General features: G+C 40.7%; 2 protein-coding genes across 4 annotated transcripts; both read right to left on the bottom strand.

Annotated features, from left to right (window-relative positions):
- Positions 1–270: 270 nt before the first annotated feature.
- On the bottom strand, positions 271–9,941 carry akt2 (v-akt murine thymoma viral oncogene homolog 2). 3 transcript variants are annotated; one of them, XM_013269340.3, is made up of 14 exons: positions 9,498–9,941; positions 7,745–7,920; positions 7,371–7,502; positions 7,161–7,272; positions 6,017–6,170; positions 5,039–5,170; positions 4,876–4,941; positions 4,703–4,771; positions 4,331–4,453; positions 3,915–4,043; positions 3,410–3,624; positions 2,655–2,742; positions 2,478–2,580; positions 271–2,371 (listed from the first exon to the last, which is right to left on the bottom strand). In XM_013269340.3, the coding sequence occupies exons 2-14, from the start codon at positions 7,788–7,790 to the stop codon at positions 2,292–2,294; spliced, it is 1,449 nt and encodes a 482-aa protein (XP_013124794.1). In that variant the 5' UTR covers positions 7,791–7,920; positions 9,498–9,941; the 3' UTR covers positions 271–2,291. The 3 variants fall into 3 exon arrangements, with proteins under 3 accessions (XP_013124794.1, XP_003441636.1, XP_019222860.1); XM_003441588.5 differs by having other exon boundaries at positions 7,745–7,824; XM_019367315.2 differs by lacking the exon at positions 9,498–9,941 and adding an exon at positions 9,179–9,293.
- A 219-nt stretch (positions 9,942–10,160) lies between these two features.
- dhx40 (DEAH (Asp-Glu-Ala-His) box polypeptide 40) lies at positions 10,161–16,765 on the bottom strand. The gene is made up of 17 exons (XM_005474629.4): positions 16,391–16,765; positions 16,076–16,221; positions 15,831–15,950; positions 15,005–15,241; positions 14,778–14,844; positions 14,539–14,670; positions 14,334–14,433; positions 14,158–14,244; positions 13,889–14,071; positions 13,698–13,778; positions 12,068–12,225; positions 11,742–11,856; positions 11,511–11,619; positions 11,329–11,423; positions 11,154–11,223; positions 10,833–11,061; positions 10,161–10,368 (listed from the first exon to the last, which is right to left on the bottom strand). Exons 1-17 carry the CDS (start codon positions 16,560–16,562, stop codon positions 10,247–10,249), a joined length of 2,223 nt encoding a protein of 740 aa, XP_005474686.1. The 5' UTR covers positions 16,563–16,765; the 3' UTR covers positions 10,161–10,246.
- Between the last annotated feature and the right edge of the window lie 714 nt (positions 16,766–17,479).

Raw genomic sequence — 17,479 nt, 5'->3', positions numbered from 1 at the left:
TATTTATATACACACTAAGTTCAGTCAAGTGCTGCTCTTGGCTTGCTCACAATTAACCCATTTTGGGGCAAATATCTCTTTAGTAAAACATAACAATCAAACTTCCGTTTTTTCCCTCCCCTCAATAAAGCTATTCTAATATCAGCTTATATGCTTAATAAAATGATTAAAATCGTTTTTTGATGTGTCTGATGTGACAATGCAAGTCAAATCACTACATAAAGCAATCCTCATGTGGAATCCCCTTGAAATGAAGAACTTAAAAGAAAGTGGTTTAAAAAAAAGTTTAATATATATCTTATATAACGTATACTCAAACAAGACAACGTGTCTTCAAAGGTTTGAGAAATAGATGGGGGGGGGGAATGAAAAAAACAACAACAAACAAACAAAAATGATGACATACAAAAAAAAAAAAAAAAAAAAATAGTTTCGATGTTCCTTTAGTTAAGTTCAAAGAGCAACCAGCATCCTCTTCCAGCATTATGGAATACACGTTCATCAATTTGAGTACTCTTTCAATATCATGTTCAGGGCTTTTATCATTTCAACGTCAGCGCTCACGTTTCCATCAGTTCTTCCTCTTTCGCAGGCTGAAGGTCGGTCAAACAGCTCACGCAGCTTTTAGTCTGATTGTAAACCTGCAGACTGTTGCTCCAGACGTACAGCTACACAGATTTAAGTGCTTCAACACAGAATTTAAGAAACAAACCAATAAAAAAACAAAAGAAAAAAAACCCTAAAAACACAAAGACTCTAAACATCAAACGTGGAATCATGTGAAGTGTTTAACAACTCAGTCAAATTTTGGCCTCTTACCAATGATTGAACGCTCATTCTCAAAATACAGGGGAGACACCCACGGGCTAAATTAAAAAACAAAACAGCACACACAAAAAAAATGATATTACAGATTGAAAATAAAAGATTGGTGCCAAATTCTTCAGTGAGGCAGTGAGAACAGTGGATGTCTGTTCTCCGCTAGATTGGTCTCTGTAGACAGGTTGGGGGGGGGATTCCTTTCTATTCCTACTGCTTCAACATGGAAGTTCGGCTAGCCTGAAGGAAAACTTTCTTAGACTTTCAACTGGCTACAAGTTGGTCGCACACTTTGGATGCTAAGAGTTTGTCTGCTGCATCAAGATAAATTTAATGCAGTATTTTAAAGCAAATGTGAGCCATACACACGATCCCAGTTTGTAATCCAGACTGATTCAACTTAGCAGTAAGCCAGCCAATCATAAATAACATGCCTGTTCCCTTAAGAAAAAAACAAAAAACACACCCAGCCTGTTTAGTGTGCTCTGTGGTGTCCTCTCTTGTCCATATTCCAGCAAAAGTTCCGAGTTTAAAAAAAACAAACAAAAAAAACATCGTGCATAACAACAGACACAAATGGATGGCTGAGACTCAAAATGGTTGTTCATACATTCTCTTGCACCCTACATGCACATACGTTCACACATCTGCTCGACCATTTGCACACACACACACACACACACACACACACACACACACACACAAGCAGTGCAAACAGTAATGGCAACCCGTCCTTACCCTTCTCCTCTTCCTTATTGCCCCCCTTTAACCCAACTGTAGGGAAAATCCCACTCTTGATTTGTAACAGCAAGTTCCAGAAAGAGCACTTGTTAAAAAAAAATAATAATAAAAAAAAAAAAAATGCAGAAATATGGCTTTACATTTAAAACCGTAACAAGTGATGAAATCAAAATTTGTCTTCCCCATCATCAAATTGCTGTGATTTTCCCAATCTTGATTATACTGGTTTTGTAAAACTCTATCAAGTACATTTATGCAGTCTGTGCATGAGTTGGTAGATTTTGGTGTGTGTTTATTTGTGTGTGTGAAGCATGGAACAGCTGGTAAAGAGGTGTTACTTGCTGGCATAACCTGGTTTTCAAAGTGTCAAGGCTCTGATGTGTTGCAGCAGAGGTCCCGCAGGGAAGCCTAACGCAAGCCCTGAGAGGACTTACAGAGACAAAGCTGCCAGTCTATCCACACCAACCTGCTGAGGTCAGTCATTCGGGGTCTGTGTGTGTTCATTCCCTACTACTATGATCTGTGTCTTGTCTGATTTGCCAGTATGTGTGCATGTGCGTTAAAAACAGAATGAAAATGTGTCTTGTGCCACTTTCTTTTTCCTTTTTTTTGTTCCTTTTTTTATTTTTTCTCAAATTGTTGGTGTCGTTCAAATTTCCTCAGCAGTGCAAGTGTGTATGTGGGATTGTGATCGTGTGTCAGCCTGCCTGCTCATTCAAAAGTCTGAGGGATCATTCCCGTATGCTGGCAGAGTAGGAGAACTGAGGGAAGTGAGTACGCTGATCTGAATCCTCTACGTCTAAACTGTCATCTGGAGGGGAGAGAAGAAGATGATACAAAGATGAAACTGAAAGCTCAGCGCTGCTTAGAAAAATAAATCCAAGCACAAAGAAAAGCAGCCACTTAAGTGCACTTACACTTGTCTGGAGGAGTTATTGTAATAGATTGTGCTGTGAACTCGTCGTCAAAGTAGCGCGTGTCCGTCTCGGACGTTACGTGTGGCTTGAAGGGTGGAATAAGCTGGGGAGAGGAAAGAAATCAGTCAGTTCGCATGCAGTTCATCCAGTTTCCCCCATCGTTTGTTTTCATCTCACCTTTTTGTCAATGACATCCTGCCAGTTAATGGAGGTGAAGAACTTGTGGCTCATCACTTCTTTGGCATCGTCTGGACCACCTCCGAGCCTGTAAACACAACAAAAACACCATCATCGTCACCACCACCCACACACTCACCAGCTACAAATAAATGTACAAAACACAGTCATTAGATGGGCACAACAAGCACTTGTTGTGTTGGTCTCCACTGACTTATATTTACCAATTTGTAGACAAATTTATTTTTCATTTCCTTACCATTTACAATGTGTTAGTAAGCCTGCAGGCAGTCCTTAATGTGCTAATATTAGCGGTTCTTCGACTATTACCAGAAACGCAGTGCTTGGTCAAAACAACAATTAATTACGTTCCTGTTTATGGCCATTATCCTGAGCCAAAACAAATCAAGAAAGAACATGGGCTTAAATAACATGGTTACTCCTTTTATAGCTGAATACATGGTGCCCCTGAGCACAGTGGAAGATTCAGAAACCTAACCGAGTGCAACAAGTGCAGCTGTACTGCTGCCATGTATCCATTATGCTGCAGATTAAGTTCAAAACAATGAATAAATATCCATGTGTTCAAGAATTTTAAGCTTTAATCAGAAACATATTTTAGGCTGTTTATTTTTGGTTAAGTGGCTGTAAAAATCTTTAAAGGTTTAACTTTGCTTTTAGCCATTTAATCCTCTCTCTCTAATTATTCTTCATAATATTCATAAAGTAGTGCTTATTGTGATGGGACAACTTGCCTCTGTTTGGGATCTTTTTTAAGCAGGCCTGCCAGCAGGGCCTTGGCCTCAGGAGCCAGGTTCTTGGGGAAGCGGATCTCCTCCATTAGGATAAGCTCAAAGAGGCGCTCGTGGTCCTGGTTGTAAAAAGGCAATCGACCGCACATCATCTCATACATCACCACGCCCAATCCCCACCAGTCCACTGCTCGACCATAATCGTTGTCCTCCAGCACCTGACAGGGTAGAAATGAAAAGTGTCAAGAAAGAAACCAAACAATGGAAATAGAGGTGCAGGAATATCAGTAACCATTTTTTCAATCACAAAAGAAAATTGGGAACAAGGTGGTAACAGACATCCTCTGGTAAAATGGCCACTTTGAATACTGTGACTGGTCCTTTTATCATGGTAATATTGTTTATCATCTCTCCCATTTGTCTCATCCAGCTCTGTGTCACTGGTGCCTTTTTACATTATACTGTCCACAAATAACCCTCATGACAATAAAACCAACCACTGAATTACCTCTGGTGCCAAGTACTCCGGGGTTCCACAGAAGGTTTTCATGGTGGCGCCGTCTGTGATCCCTTCTTTACACAAGCCGAAGTCTGTTATCTTTATGTGGCCGTCCTTGTCTAACATGAGGTTCTCCAGCTGTGTGGGGAGAAATTCAAATTAGAGGCAAATCAGCCCACAGCCATGCTGGGAAAATAATTTAAAATCGCATACTTATTGTACATATTAAGTCTTTATTTGTTGTCCTGTTGCAGTATGACTGCAAAACTTGGATGTTTTGATGTGTTGCATCAGAGATGCTGCATGGAGTAATGACTCTATCAAGTCATTACTCCCTTACTAGCTCATCCCTATATATCCCTCCCATCCCTCCTTAATATATGTATACATTACTGTTATACAGTCAAAGCCAGAAATCATCCTACCTTCAGGTCCCTGTAAACTACATTGCGTGAATGAAGATACTCCAGTGCTGACACTATTTCTGCACCGTAGAATCGAGCCCTGTCTTCTGTGAATACTCTGTCCCGGGATAAGTGAAAGAAGAGCTGCAAGAGAATTAGAAACAGGAATGAGCTCAAAAAAACATATTCTTAAGGCTTCTCAAGACATTTGATTTCCTGAAAAAAAATGCACATTGGAATACATTTCTCAAATCAAACCTATCCTTTTAATTTATTTATTAATGTGACCCAATACTGCAGCGTCCTCTATGTTTTTGCCCTTCTGCAACTAGCCATCTTCCAAAAGGTCACACAAAGAAATGACACAACAGTAAGAGAAAGAGGAAGACTTACTTCTCCTCCATTTGCATACTCCATCACGAAGCATAGCCGGTCGTGTGTTTGAAATGCATATTTTAGTGTCTGTAAAAGAGGGAAGATGAATTATTGACTGTGTTATGCTGATGAAAGTCCAGTCATTGTAGGAAAGCAGAAACTGAAACAACAATAGATGCACCGTTACCCACCGTTAGAAAAGGATGCCGCGTGTTTTGGAGAACTCTGCTCTCTGTAACTGTGTGTGCCACCTCATCCTAAATATAAACACACATTCAGTACTTGGAGTGTAAACAACACCTAAATAACTGCTCAGAATTCTGCTACTACACATATTGATGTGACAGGACTCACTTTAGCAATGATGACTTCTTTGCGCAGGATTTTCATGGCATAGTACATCCCTGTTGCCTTCTCCTTCACCAGGATCACTTTACCAAATGTCCCTTTGCCCAGAAGCTTCAGGTAGTCAAAGTCACTCATAGTCTAAGAAAACAGAGGTCAAAGATAAGCCGAGACAAATTAATAGGTCTACAGGTGCTCTCGAACGAAACAACTCTCAAAGATGCCACCAATGTTTCATCTTTGAACTCTGATCAGACTGAAGGATGTGTTCTTATGTATAAATACATCAGAACTGCCTCTATCTAAAATGTAAAGTAACAGCTATTGGACACTGCTGATGTATCCTAGCATGTTGATTTCTCGTGTTAATGACAGGCAACATGTTATGCCATGATGTAGTTCAAAATATTGCTAATTTTTCATATTGGATGAGAAACAAAAGCAAAAAGACGGACTCAGATTAATTTCAAAGAATTACTTCAAAGACTTGTGCAGGCCTCTAGTGTACAGCATGTAAGGGAGGTGACAAGGAGGCAGATCACAATTTGTATTAGATCGCACAAACACAAAGTAAAGCAGGACACTTCAGCTGGGATAAGACCATAAAATGATAGGAACACTTTTACCCCATAAATTAAGACTTCTCTACAGAACAACAAACTTGTATATGATCAGTACACATTAACAGCTATACATGTTATATGTTTTTATTACTCAATAAGAACCTCACTGGTTGTTAAATAACAACCTCACTGGCTGTTATTTTCAACAATCTTCAAAATCAATTGAAGTGACTTAGCACTGGATAAAATATATAATGAAATGTTACCCTGAACTCATTTAAAGATTGCTTCACCAAAACCGGAGAAAAAAAAAAGCTTTGAGAAAGAGGCTTAAAGTTTGAACAACTTGCTCAATAAAGATGAGCTTAGCTGGACAAACACAGCATACACTCAGCTGCCAGGCACTGCTTGTGCAAATACTGACCACTTTTGTGCGGGATTTGGACACAGCAATCTCCATGTCCTCCATGCCACTGCTGTCACTCGGGGAGCCAAATTTGATCTCCATGGGCTCCTCATCTTGCTGCTGACTCTTCAGGCTGTTTGCTACCGCCTGGATCGATCGCATCCATTCCTCCCTGATTGGAGCAAGACACATGCATCAAAGTAGTCAAAATTTAAATAAATCTCAGTGGGAAAATTCGTAGTCTAGCATGCTAAGTTTAGAAGGTAGAAGATAATCTGTGTACTAGTCATCTAGGGGCTTCTGGGATTTGCTACTTGGCAGAGACGATGTAAACAAAACCCAATGACGAATGCTTGGGTTAGAGGTGAATAATCAGGCCTAATCTGGCCCTGAATTCTCTTTAGATTATGATGGCTGCTCATACTTGCAAACTAAATGGCTTTCAGTGAGTGTGGTTAACAATGACCCATTTATGGACTGTGGATTAAAGTCTGGTCCATTCTGTGTCTTTCAGTTTTTATTCTTTTAAAGGTGTTTTGAGATGTGATCAAAACTACATACTAAAATCAACTTGGTTACACAAAGACATCATGATAGTTTCTGTATCATGTACATTTAAAAACATTGCCAACACTGTGATACCATGGCAACACTAAGCTGACGAAATCTAAAACAAATTGTTTTCTTTTTCAGTCTGGCCTTCAAACTAAGCCCACAAATGCACTTAAAGATTAATATCTCAGATTATAAAACTCTCCTGTTGTTTTAAATCTGTAATATCTGCCTTAGTGGACACCAAGACTGCAAATGTACGATCAGTTCACTTATTTAAACTTGTTATTTATCTGAAACAAAAGAAAGGGCAAAATCCAATTCAGAGCAATTAAATAATAACTGGATATAAATAATAAATATATAACTGGAGTCTGGCTCTAGTGAAACAGCTGTCTGCAAATGATAATAAAGAAAACAAGGTATATTGAGCTCAAGCAGAGTTTATGTCATCTCTAAACAATATTTAAGTTCATTTTTAGAATATTTATGTAGTATGGAGAGAAAAATTGCAGACAAAAGCCATTTTCACAAGTAAAATGAATTTTAAGATGCACCAGCCTAAAGCCACTGTGATCGACACTTTTCCCACAGAGAGCATAAGTCTTACCTCTCCTCATTGCTGTCTACATGGAAAGTCCGCTCAATAACGGAGGTCCACTGCAGACACCGAATGACAAACGTGTTGGGCTTGGGGCGCTCCGTCTTCATCAGCTGACACTCTGCAAAAGCACAGACACTTTAGCTGAAGGCACCAACAATAAAACAGAGTTTAGATATTGCACTGAGTCAAGTTTGTCAGCCAAAGGGGAAAGCTGACCTGCGACAGAGAAGTTGTTGAGCGGTGGGAGGTTGTGGTCACTGGACACCTCGGGCTTCTCTTTGTAGCCAATGAAGGAGCCATTGCTCTTTAAGATGAAGTAACGAGGACGCCATGTCTTAATATATTCACCTGAAAAACAGATTACTTATTTATTTATTTATTTTTAAAGAGAGAGGCCAGTGATGTCTGACTTTCCCATAAATGTACTTGAACATCTTTACACTGGGAATCCATTAAGGTTGTCACAGCCGTTCTCTGTCAAAAAAGGAACCCCTGACAAGCTCACGAGAAGTAGCTAATACTTAAGATATAACATTATGTCATTTAATGTAGACTCAGGTGATGGATGCTGAACACAAAGGGCCCCTTACCTCTCTTGTGGAGCCATCCCTCTCTCACAACACTGACTTCATTCATGCTGGGGCAGAAGACTGTCTGGGTAGGGAGGGGGCTGCAGACAGGTTGGTGGAAATTGTGCAAGCTGTTGTTATTGGTCAAGTGCCTCACTGTGGCTCAGATAATAAAAAAAAAAAGAAGAAAGAAATACCTGGAGGAAAGAACCAAGCAAACGAGTTAAACTGAAAATAACCAAGAAGAGCATGAAAAGTAAAATACAACAAAGCCAGTTAAAAAGCCAAGTTAAATAGGTTATCTACATTAATTTAAATAAGAAGTGCAATAAACACGCAGAGCTGCACAGGATTATGGAAAGAGTGTAATGTTAGTTGTCGATAACTACTAAAAACGTTCCCTGACTTGACAATTCGGTTCCTCACTTTGAATAGGAACACATAGCCTCAAGTAATTGTTTTTTAATGTTCACTAAGGTGCAGGGGAACGCTGAAAAATGAATGCGAGAAGACACGGTGCCTAAAGGAAGCAAAACGGTGAAGACATAAACTGAAACTGACACACATGCACAAAGAAGAAAAAAAAAAGTGTTGCTCTTGATGCCTATCTGACTGCTGTCATTGCAGCAATGTGCCTGAGTAAACTCTCCACCTTCTGCCGCTTTGAAAAGCAACTCCACAACAAAAGAAAACTGCTGCAATTTGCACATCATTATCATGACCACTCCGGGTGCTGTCATCATTATCTCATGCAAATCTCTCTGACAAATCTTTACCACCCCCCGGTGTTTTCACTGTCACGTTATAGCCAAACATAGTAGATCCTCGTATTCTAGAAATGGGCAAGTGAAAGTGATCAGGAAATCAATGCCGCTCATCTAACACTTAGCGAAATGGCTGCAAAGCTGTGTAATGTCAAAAAGCAACAACGGCTCTTGTTAAATGTTTGTGGAGAGGCCTTGGTGATCCAGGGTCAGTCCTGAATCAACAGCTTATGTTAGATAATAGGTTTACCGGAATTTCGCAGCGTTTCGGTGAAAATGATGGGGTTGAATATTACAGTGCGTACAGTCACAAAGACTGTTTGAACTGCCTTGTTTACAAAGATGAAGCAGATAAGGCTCCCCTCGACTTCAGACTTTTTCTTTTTTTATGACTATCCTTAGTTATCACAGCTTGGCCAGAATAATAGGTAATTGCTCTCTGAGATAATAAACAAGGAGGACATTTCCTTGTAAACTTACACCCCTTTGTTTTTACAGACGTGACCTCTCCTCCCAACACTACCAGTCAAGCGTTAAGGTTGTTTTTTTGCCCCCAAATGCAGCAACTCTTAAAGAAACGGAGGCAAGCCGACACATATGCGGCTACTCTGTCGGAAAATATCATTTAATTCAAATTTCAAACTAAGCACCGTACTCAGCGCGACCACAAGCTGCCAAACGTAAACATTACCGTAACGTTAACACGTCCACATCCTCCAGTGGTGTAGCTAGCTAACTGAAACAAAGTCAACAAATGCTACCCCTCCAAGTCCAAAGCGGGCTTAAAGCTTCTCTAGCTTATGAGTAATAGAGTAGTTACAACACTCCCAGCTAACATTATAGCCAATGTGCAGCTAGGCCAAGTGGCGCGTCAGGTAGCAGCGAGGACACTGACCGTGACCGCATTACGACCAAACAAGGCAGCTAGCCAAAATATCCTTCAAGCTAACAGCTAGTTAGCATGTTAGTTAGCCGTTTGCGGTATTTCTCGTTACTCTGGTTGTTCTTACCTCGGCTTCAGTGACAACGAAGAAGTCCCAGCCGTCGCTTCTTTGAAAAGTCTCGGAGCTACGCTATCGCAGAGCTACCCTCAGTTATCACTGGAAGCGTGTGTGTATTGAACTCTGTCAATGATCACACAGCTTAGCGGACTGCTCGCCGAGCTTGTTTTCTTCTCTGACAACAACAGCGGTAGCGGCGGCGTGCTTGCTCAAGTCGCTGCTGCAGTGCTCTGTTGAAACGTGTGCGAACAGACCAGGGAACAGATTCCACTAAGGTGCGAAGTGCCGGGCAGATAAATGCGATGACAAGTAATTAAAAAGACCAATCCAGGAGAAAAGAAAACGCCTCTTTGGAGTTTAATAAGGTTAGCACTGAAGCCCTCCGTCCCAGCCAGACAGTACAGCGGCCCCGCAGACTCACACTAAAAGGAAGTGACGTACGAGACCAGAGAGGGGTCCACTGCACCTGAACGGTCAGTGTAAAAGCACATCAAGTGCTTTGCTGTAACCTTAACCTGAAAGAGCTGGACTGACAGGGAGGCGGTCGTGTGACACAAACCAAATGAATGTTAATGGCTCTTAAGTCAGTCAGCTAAGAGTTTAAAAAGCAAACACAGAGTCACAGCTGCAGTGTAGCCTGTAAAGTGGAGGGATTAAAGAAGACAGAGGCGATTTTATGACCACTACGTTTTATTATTCAAATGTCTTCTAAAACTACTCCTTTGTATTCCAGCGTATGAATCACTTCCTTAAAAACATCAGAGAGCTTTACTCTGCTGCCTTTGCTGCTTTCGCTGCAGGTAGCGAGCACGAGCATCGCTCACTGTGGTTTCGTTGTTTCGCTTCTCCAGCTTCTTCATTGCATCCTCATTAGAAACCTCTGGAAGATGAAAAAACAGGAAAGCACCGCACAGGTTAACCCTTTTAAATTCACCCTCTTTGAGCTATTTTTGATGGTATCTGTCAGTAATGTGAGTACAGACCAAGAACCACAATATTTATAACAATGAATAAATACATACATCATAAATACATATTCTGACAATGCAGTTTTATCCCCTTCAATTTAATATAGTACCAAATTACACCAACAGTGCTTTATATTGTAAGGTAAGGACCCTACAAAAATACAGAGAAAATCCCACAACCCCTTATAAGCAAGCACTTGGTGATAGTGGAAAGAAAAAGCTCCCTTTTAAGAGGAATAAATCTCTTGCATTTAGAGTGGTGTATATAACACATGGTGAAAAGAGGTGAGGGAAGTCAAATCCAAAATGGGAGTTGGTTTCCCAGAAGAGGGGCCTGAAAGCTGAAGGCTCTGCCTCAGATTCTACTTTTAACAACCTGATTGTCTTTTGGCGGCTTCCCTGGACTCCCATTTTGTCATCTCCTCGGCTGTAACTTCTTCTCTCGCCACACTGCTCAGTTCATAGGCGTCCACTTCATGGAGCTTGGGTAATAAATCCTTCACCCACTCATATCGAATAGGACAAACTGTCCGGATGTACACCCGCGATGTCGCCAGCACATCATGGAAGATGACCCAGTTCAGCTCTGCCTCCTGGTCAAATAGCTTGACGCCACAAAAAAAAACTCAGTAAGTTTATGTTGCATTTTGAATATAGAAAATTATTTAAACCAAAAACATTTTTTAAAATCATTTACAGATGAGGATGGATGAATGTGAACCATTGATCCATGGCCATCCATTGTACAAAACACCTTTCCAATAGACCTATGTGGGATGGAATAAAGCAATACGTCAACAACCACCATGAATTTATTATCTTTTATATACAATGAATCCCCAAATGAGGCTGCATAGCATCATTTCAGATACCTTCTTGCAACGTTAGTGAAGTATCCTGTGCAGAGGCATCGCCTAAAGAGTTCACTCTTGTTGCCATCAAATGTTTCTACAGGGAAATCTTTTTTCTAGAAGGCAAGCAGGCAGATCCACAAACAATGAGAAACAATATGAACAAATTAGCAGAGCGTCGCAGTGATGTCAAAAAGCTTTACCTGCTGGAGTCGGTGGAGGATGTCTCGTAGCTGAGTCTCCACACTAAAGGCTGACTTCAGCGCCCTCCAGTGGATCCAGTTCTCTTTACACCACGCTGAAGGTCGATCACTATAGAGCACATAAGAGGCTCACACAGCGGTTCACAGATAAAGTCATGCAATGTGAAGTTCTAGAGGAAGAAGTGGAAAATAGAAATGCATCTTGTAGTACTAATAGATTATTTTCTTCACCTGGATTTGCAGGACTGAAAGACATTGAGAAGTGTGGCAAAGTCGTTCATACTGCCAGTCTTTGCAGCCAGTGCTCGGTGCTTCTTATCTGCCTCTTTCTGCTTATCAGGGTGGCCTGAGGGGAACAAGAGATCAGCCAACACTTTGTGAGCCAAAAGCTTTATTTCATACCACATCACCTGCCTTCCGCATTTGGTAGAACGTGAAATAAATACACAAATAAACCAGCATATCAGTAAATAAATGGACTGTATTGTATGTACAGCTTATTGTCTCTGTTAGATGACATTTCCTTTAAATCATCAACATCAAATCTTACTGCGGACCTGGCCTGATGAAGATGTTCTCCACCGACAGCATGGCCGCCACAGGAAGCAACAGGTCTTGGCAGCCGAGGGAGGCAGCCTTGAGCAGGGCCCTGGTGAGGCCTGGGTGTAGGGGGAACTCCACCATCAGCTCCCCAAGCTTTGTCACATTTCCTCTTCTACAGCCAAAACATCAAAGAGATAAGAGGATAAGAGCTCATAAAATTTACATAAGACTGCCACTAGTGCCCCCGGAAAAACAACAATACACTGGATTTAAAAAGTCTACACATCCTTGATAAAAGGCCATGGTTTTGTGATGTGATCTAGAACACATATAATCAATCTGATAAACAATATAAACTTAGATAAAATATTTTTTAAAAGTACAATAATCTGGCTGCATAAATATGAACACTCTAACACTTTGTTGAAGTTTTTGAATTTAATACAAAATTGAGTCCTTTTTGGGTAGGAGTCAGCACAGCAATTGTTAACTTGGTAACTTGCCCACTCTTCCTTGCAAAAGCGCTCCAAAGCTGTCCGATTGCAAGAGCGTATCCTGTGCACAGCCCTCTTCGGGTCACGTCAAAGATTTTCCACTGAATTTAGGTCTGGGCTCGTGCTGGGCCATTCTAAAACTTCAGTCTTCTACTGGTGAAGCCATTACTTTGATGATTTGGATCTATACTTTAGATTGTTGTGGTGAAAGGTGAAATTCCTCTTCATCTTTCTAGCAGACACCTGAAGACTTTATGACAAAAATGACTGATATTTGGAACTGTTCATAATTTCCTCCAACTTGACTAAAGCTCCAGTCTCAGCTTAAGAAAAAGAGCCTCTAAAGCATGTTCCTGCCACCACCATGGTTCACCATGGATATGGTGCTCGTTAGTGATGTGCAATGCTGTTTTTTCTGCTAAACAAACCTTTTGGAAGTATGACCAAAACGCTCAGCCTTGGCCACATCACACTATAACATATTTTCCAACACACTTTTGGAAGACTTCATGTTTGTTCAATGTATGCAAAATTCAGCTGGAATCAGATGTTTTTCTCTATAAGAAAAGGCTTCCGTCTTGTCATCCTTAACCACAGGGACTGCTGTCTCATGAAGTGCACAACCAGTTCTTGATAGACGTTCCAGCAGCTCCTTTAATGCTCCTGTAGTCCTTTTCACAGTAATGTCACAGTGGCTCAGGCAGTAGAGTGGGTTATCTACCAATCAGATTGGTTGGTGGATCGCGCCGACTCCTCCAATCCTGATGTCAAAGTATCCTTGGGCAAGATGTCTAACCCTCAGTTGCCCTCAATGCATCCATAAATGTGTATGTGAGTGTTATAAAGCACTTACGTAATGGATAAAATCACTGTATGAATGCGTGTGACTGCATGAATTAAACTTGTGATAGAAAGCGCCTTGAATGCTCAACTGAGTGGAAATTTATAGAAGTAACATTTGCGCAATATCTTCTCCACTCGGTGATGACAATCTTTGCTGTGTTTTGTGGTGTATTTCACGACATAAAGTTTTGTCCTTCCAACGATGATGCTATGTACGCTCTTTGTGGACCAGCTTGTAAGATGCAACTAAAGTAAATGTAAGCAAAATCCTACAAGAACAGCTGACTTTTAAATCCACTGTACTCACCTGTCGATGGCATCGAACTGGTAGAGCTGCTTTAGTGCTTCTAATATGAACCTTTCCTCTGGACAGTCCAGATAAGGAAACCTTAAAAACAAATCAACTCTTGTTAATGAATAAATCAGTGACAACCGGAAGGCAAAGTTAGTTAAACTACACTGAATAAGAAACTGAGACAGAATGAGGTGAAAACATACCTGATGACATCATGAATTCCCAGGCACTTGAGCGTGAGTATCACAGCGGTCAGACTCGTCCTCTGGATCTCTGGAATTGTGTATTCAGGCATACACTTCTCCCAGAATTCCTTGGTATAGATTCTGAAACATTTCCCAGCTGAAGTTCTTCCAGCTCGACCTGCTCTCTGCTGCGCCTCACTCCTGATTACAAAAAAATAAATAAATCAAGTCTCTGTTAAAGCTGTATGCAGGTATAAAATGACTTGTTATTTTTTTCAGAAACTCACTTTGAAATAGGCACAACCTCCAAGATATCCATGCCCACCCTCGAATTGTGGTTGAGCTGCTTCACGAAGCCGCTGTCCACAATGTACCTAAATGTGGACAAGAATGGCGTGACGATGTGTTTGCCAAAAGGTGTGAGAGAAACTGCTAAACCACTGTACCCCAGGTCTTTACTCACTTTATGCCATCGATGGTGAGAGAGGTTGCAGCAATGTTTGTGGCCACGACACACTTTCTTATACCTGGAGGTGGTGGCTGAAAAATCTGCCGTTGTTGATCTAAGACAGGAAAAAACAAAAAAGAAAAGAAGATGACATCACAGTGATACCACACAGAAAGCTGACACCGGTTCAACATCTGACACAGCAGCTGTGTGCGTTTACCAGTCGGCATGGATCCATAAAGGGGCAAAATGAGAAGGCCATCCACTGATTGGTCTGTTACATCATAGCGATAGTCTATACACTCGGCTTTCTCAAACAGCATGTCACAGGCGTGTTCGATCTCAGACTGACCTGTCGTCAAAAAAAAAAAGAAAGGAAATAATGTGGCTGATTATCAATATTATTTTTAATGGGTATATTGCAATCTTGATATTTGATGAAGACTAATCATTATTTGCCTGTCAAAAACACCAGAATATCCCCAGCCATTTCACTAGTGTGAATGTCCAGAGCCACTTTCACAACCTGTAGAGCAGAAGGTGTAAAATCTGATAAACGCCAGCAAAACACATCAATCTACAACATATCTAACCTTACCTAATCCCTAATAATTATTATTGGCTATATAACAATTACAGAAATATGCATGCAAAGCAGTGCCTGATTTCCAGATGACCCTGAGTACCTCTTTTACATAACCAGTGCTTTCCAGATCTTTAGGTCCAACAGCCGACCCAAACGTGCAGGTTACAGGAAACGTCCTCCCAGGAATAGCGAAGACGGGGCAGTTACTAAGAAAAGCCGATAGTTTGTCAGTTTCCAAAGTGGCCGACATCACCACCACCTTCAGAGGGAAGGATCTGCCCTTGGTGGCCTTGGCTGGGTTAGTGAAGACTTTCTTTATTAAACCCAGGAGAATGTCCTTGTAATAAAACACACAGAGAAACAAACTTAAAAGGGGGAAAATAAACTTTCACCAAAAGGTGGCAGTGTTTAAATGGACAACTTTAGTGCAGTTGTTCAAGCCATTCAGCGTTTCAGTCTTCTATGTTGTTTTGAAATTATTTTGTATATTTGCTATCTTGAAAGATGACTTCTAACTAATCTAATATTTCTATGAGGTTTTAAAGACTACACAGTGCGTGCTCCTCTAACTACCAAAACATTTGCAGAGCATGATTGTAGCAGGACTTCTGTGGAAACGCTGAGGTGAGACTAATTTGAATAATCATCTCATGTTAGAATCGGGGCAGACTGGGTGACACACTGACTCAATGGAGCAAATTAAAAACAGTTTTATGTGAAGCGCACATGATGAGTGCATGTAAACCTAGGCCCACCACAGATATGACATCACAGAATTTTTTAAATTTTTTTTAAAGGCTGTAATTTTGTTGGTTTTTTTCTTTTGAGGACTGGAGGTTTTGGTTTAAGGAAGTTGATAAGCTTTACTGTATGTCAGTGTCTCAACAACATGGTGTTAATTACTCTGGGTGAGCAGGGTGACTCACCGTGTTAAGGCTGCGTTCATGGACTTCATCCAAGATTATAACACTGTACTGAGAGAGTGCAGGGTCTGCCAGGACCTCCCTCAGCAAACAGCCGTCTGTCATGTACTTCACCACCGTGTCCTGGCTCAGGCACAAACAAGTGTGTGTCAAAAAAAAATACTGAAAACACGTATTTTCTGCAGGGGATAAATTATTACTATTATTATTAGTAGTAGTATAATTATTGGATTTTTATTTATTTTTACCTGTGACGTGCAGTCATCAAAGCGGACCTGATAGCCAACTTCCTTTCCCAGAGTGCACTGCATCTCCTGGGCTACCCTCTGGGCCACAGTGATGGCAGCTACCCTGCGCGGCTGAGTGATGCCAATTTTGCCATCTTTACAAAAACCTGAAAAAACAAACAAACAGACAAAAGTTGGTCATTGTTTTCTTTTAATGGTCACCACACTAACTTCGTACTACTCAGACGGTTCAGTTCAGGTACACTGCATTTATATGGTGACTTTACGTGCAGAATTATTCAGTATGTCTGTCTTTCACAGTAAAAGCCAGCTTACCTGCTTCACGCAAGTACTGTGGGAGTTGTGTGGTTTTCCCGCTTCCAGTCTCACCGGTGACCACCAGGAAGCTGCTGTCTTTGACAGCTTGAATTAGTTTGCTTTTGTGCTGATAGATGGGTAGACGTTTTGACTCGTTTTCTTTTGGGCTCCATTTCGCTGATTTGGACATAACCGACAAAACTGAATGTGGTGAGCCGTGCGAGGAACACGTGAAACACTGACCTTAACAGTCCAGAGCACACTGAAATTAATTTTTGTTGCCAGAGTCTTTATAAAACTTTACAGAGCATCAGCTTATTTAAAAATGTCGTCCTCTCGTTTCGAAGGCGACACGCTACTTCCGTGACTTCCGCAAACTAAAGTCATTCTCCATTTCTATTGGCCCTTTTTTGGACACATGACCTAGGAACTTTCACAATAAAAGCAGATGGATTTTTCTTTTTCTTTTTTACTTTTATTGAAATTAAACCTTACTGAGAGGGAAAGTTGCCAATCCAACCACAAATCTATATAAAACCTCAACCCCACCATGTATTAAAAATATTTTCTCTTTACATTACTCTTTATAAAAGCAGTAACGGGATCTCTTACACACCACATTATTATAACAACCTCTTATTAAATGTAAGCAATATACAGTTTTACCTTAATGCTACTCTTAGGATCCATTTCTGGATATCATCACGACGTAACTAATTTCTATCTAAGACAATGATTTGATGAACTTTAATAAAACCACTCCCACATGTGCAGTGCATTTTATTTCCTGTGGGAAGTCAAATTTATACAGTTAGTAGATGCAACATGTATCACTTTAAAGAAGTCAAAAACAAACAAGGAAAACAGAATTATTCCGTCACTAATATAGCCACAGATCAAGTCAGGATTTCTCTTGGGATTTACTCTTTGCGTGACCTGTTGGACTGAAAAACAGAATTTTTGTTTTGTGTTGTTTGTCACATACTGATAAATAATTCTGAATATTTAGGATAAAACATATCCATTGACATTAGTCTGCCACCGTGCTGATTATCTTTAAGGTGGGGATACCATGACTGTGACTTTGACATGAATGTCCCAAACTGG

Source organism: Oreochromis niloticus, linkage group LG14 (assembly GCF_001858045.2).
Source record: "Oreochromis niloticus isolate F11D_XX linkage group LG14, O_niloticus_UMD_NMBU, whole genome shotgun sequence".
NCBI classification, from domain to species: domain Eukaryota; kingdom Metazoa; phylum Chordata; class Actinopteri; order Cichliformes; family Cichlidae; genus Oreochromis; species Oreochromis niloticus.
Note: the sequence above shows the minus strand (reverse complement) of the source record. Positions and strands in the feature narration are given on the sequence as shown.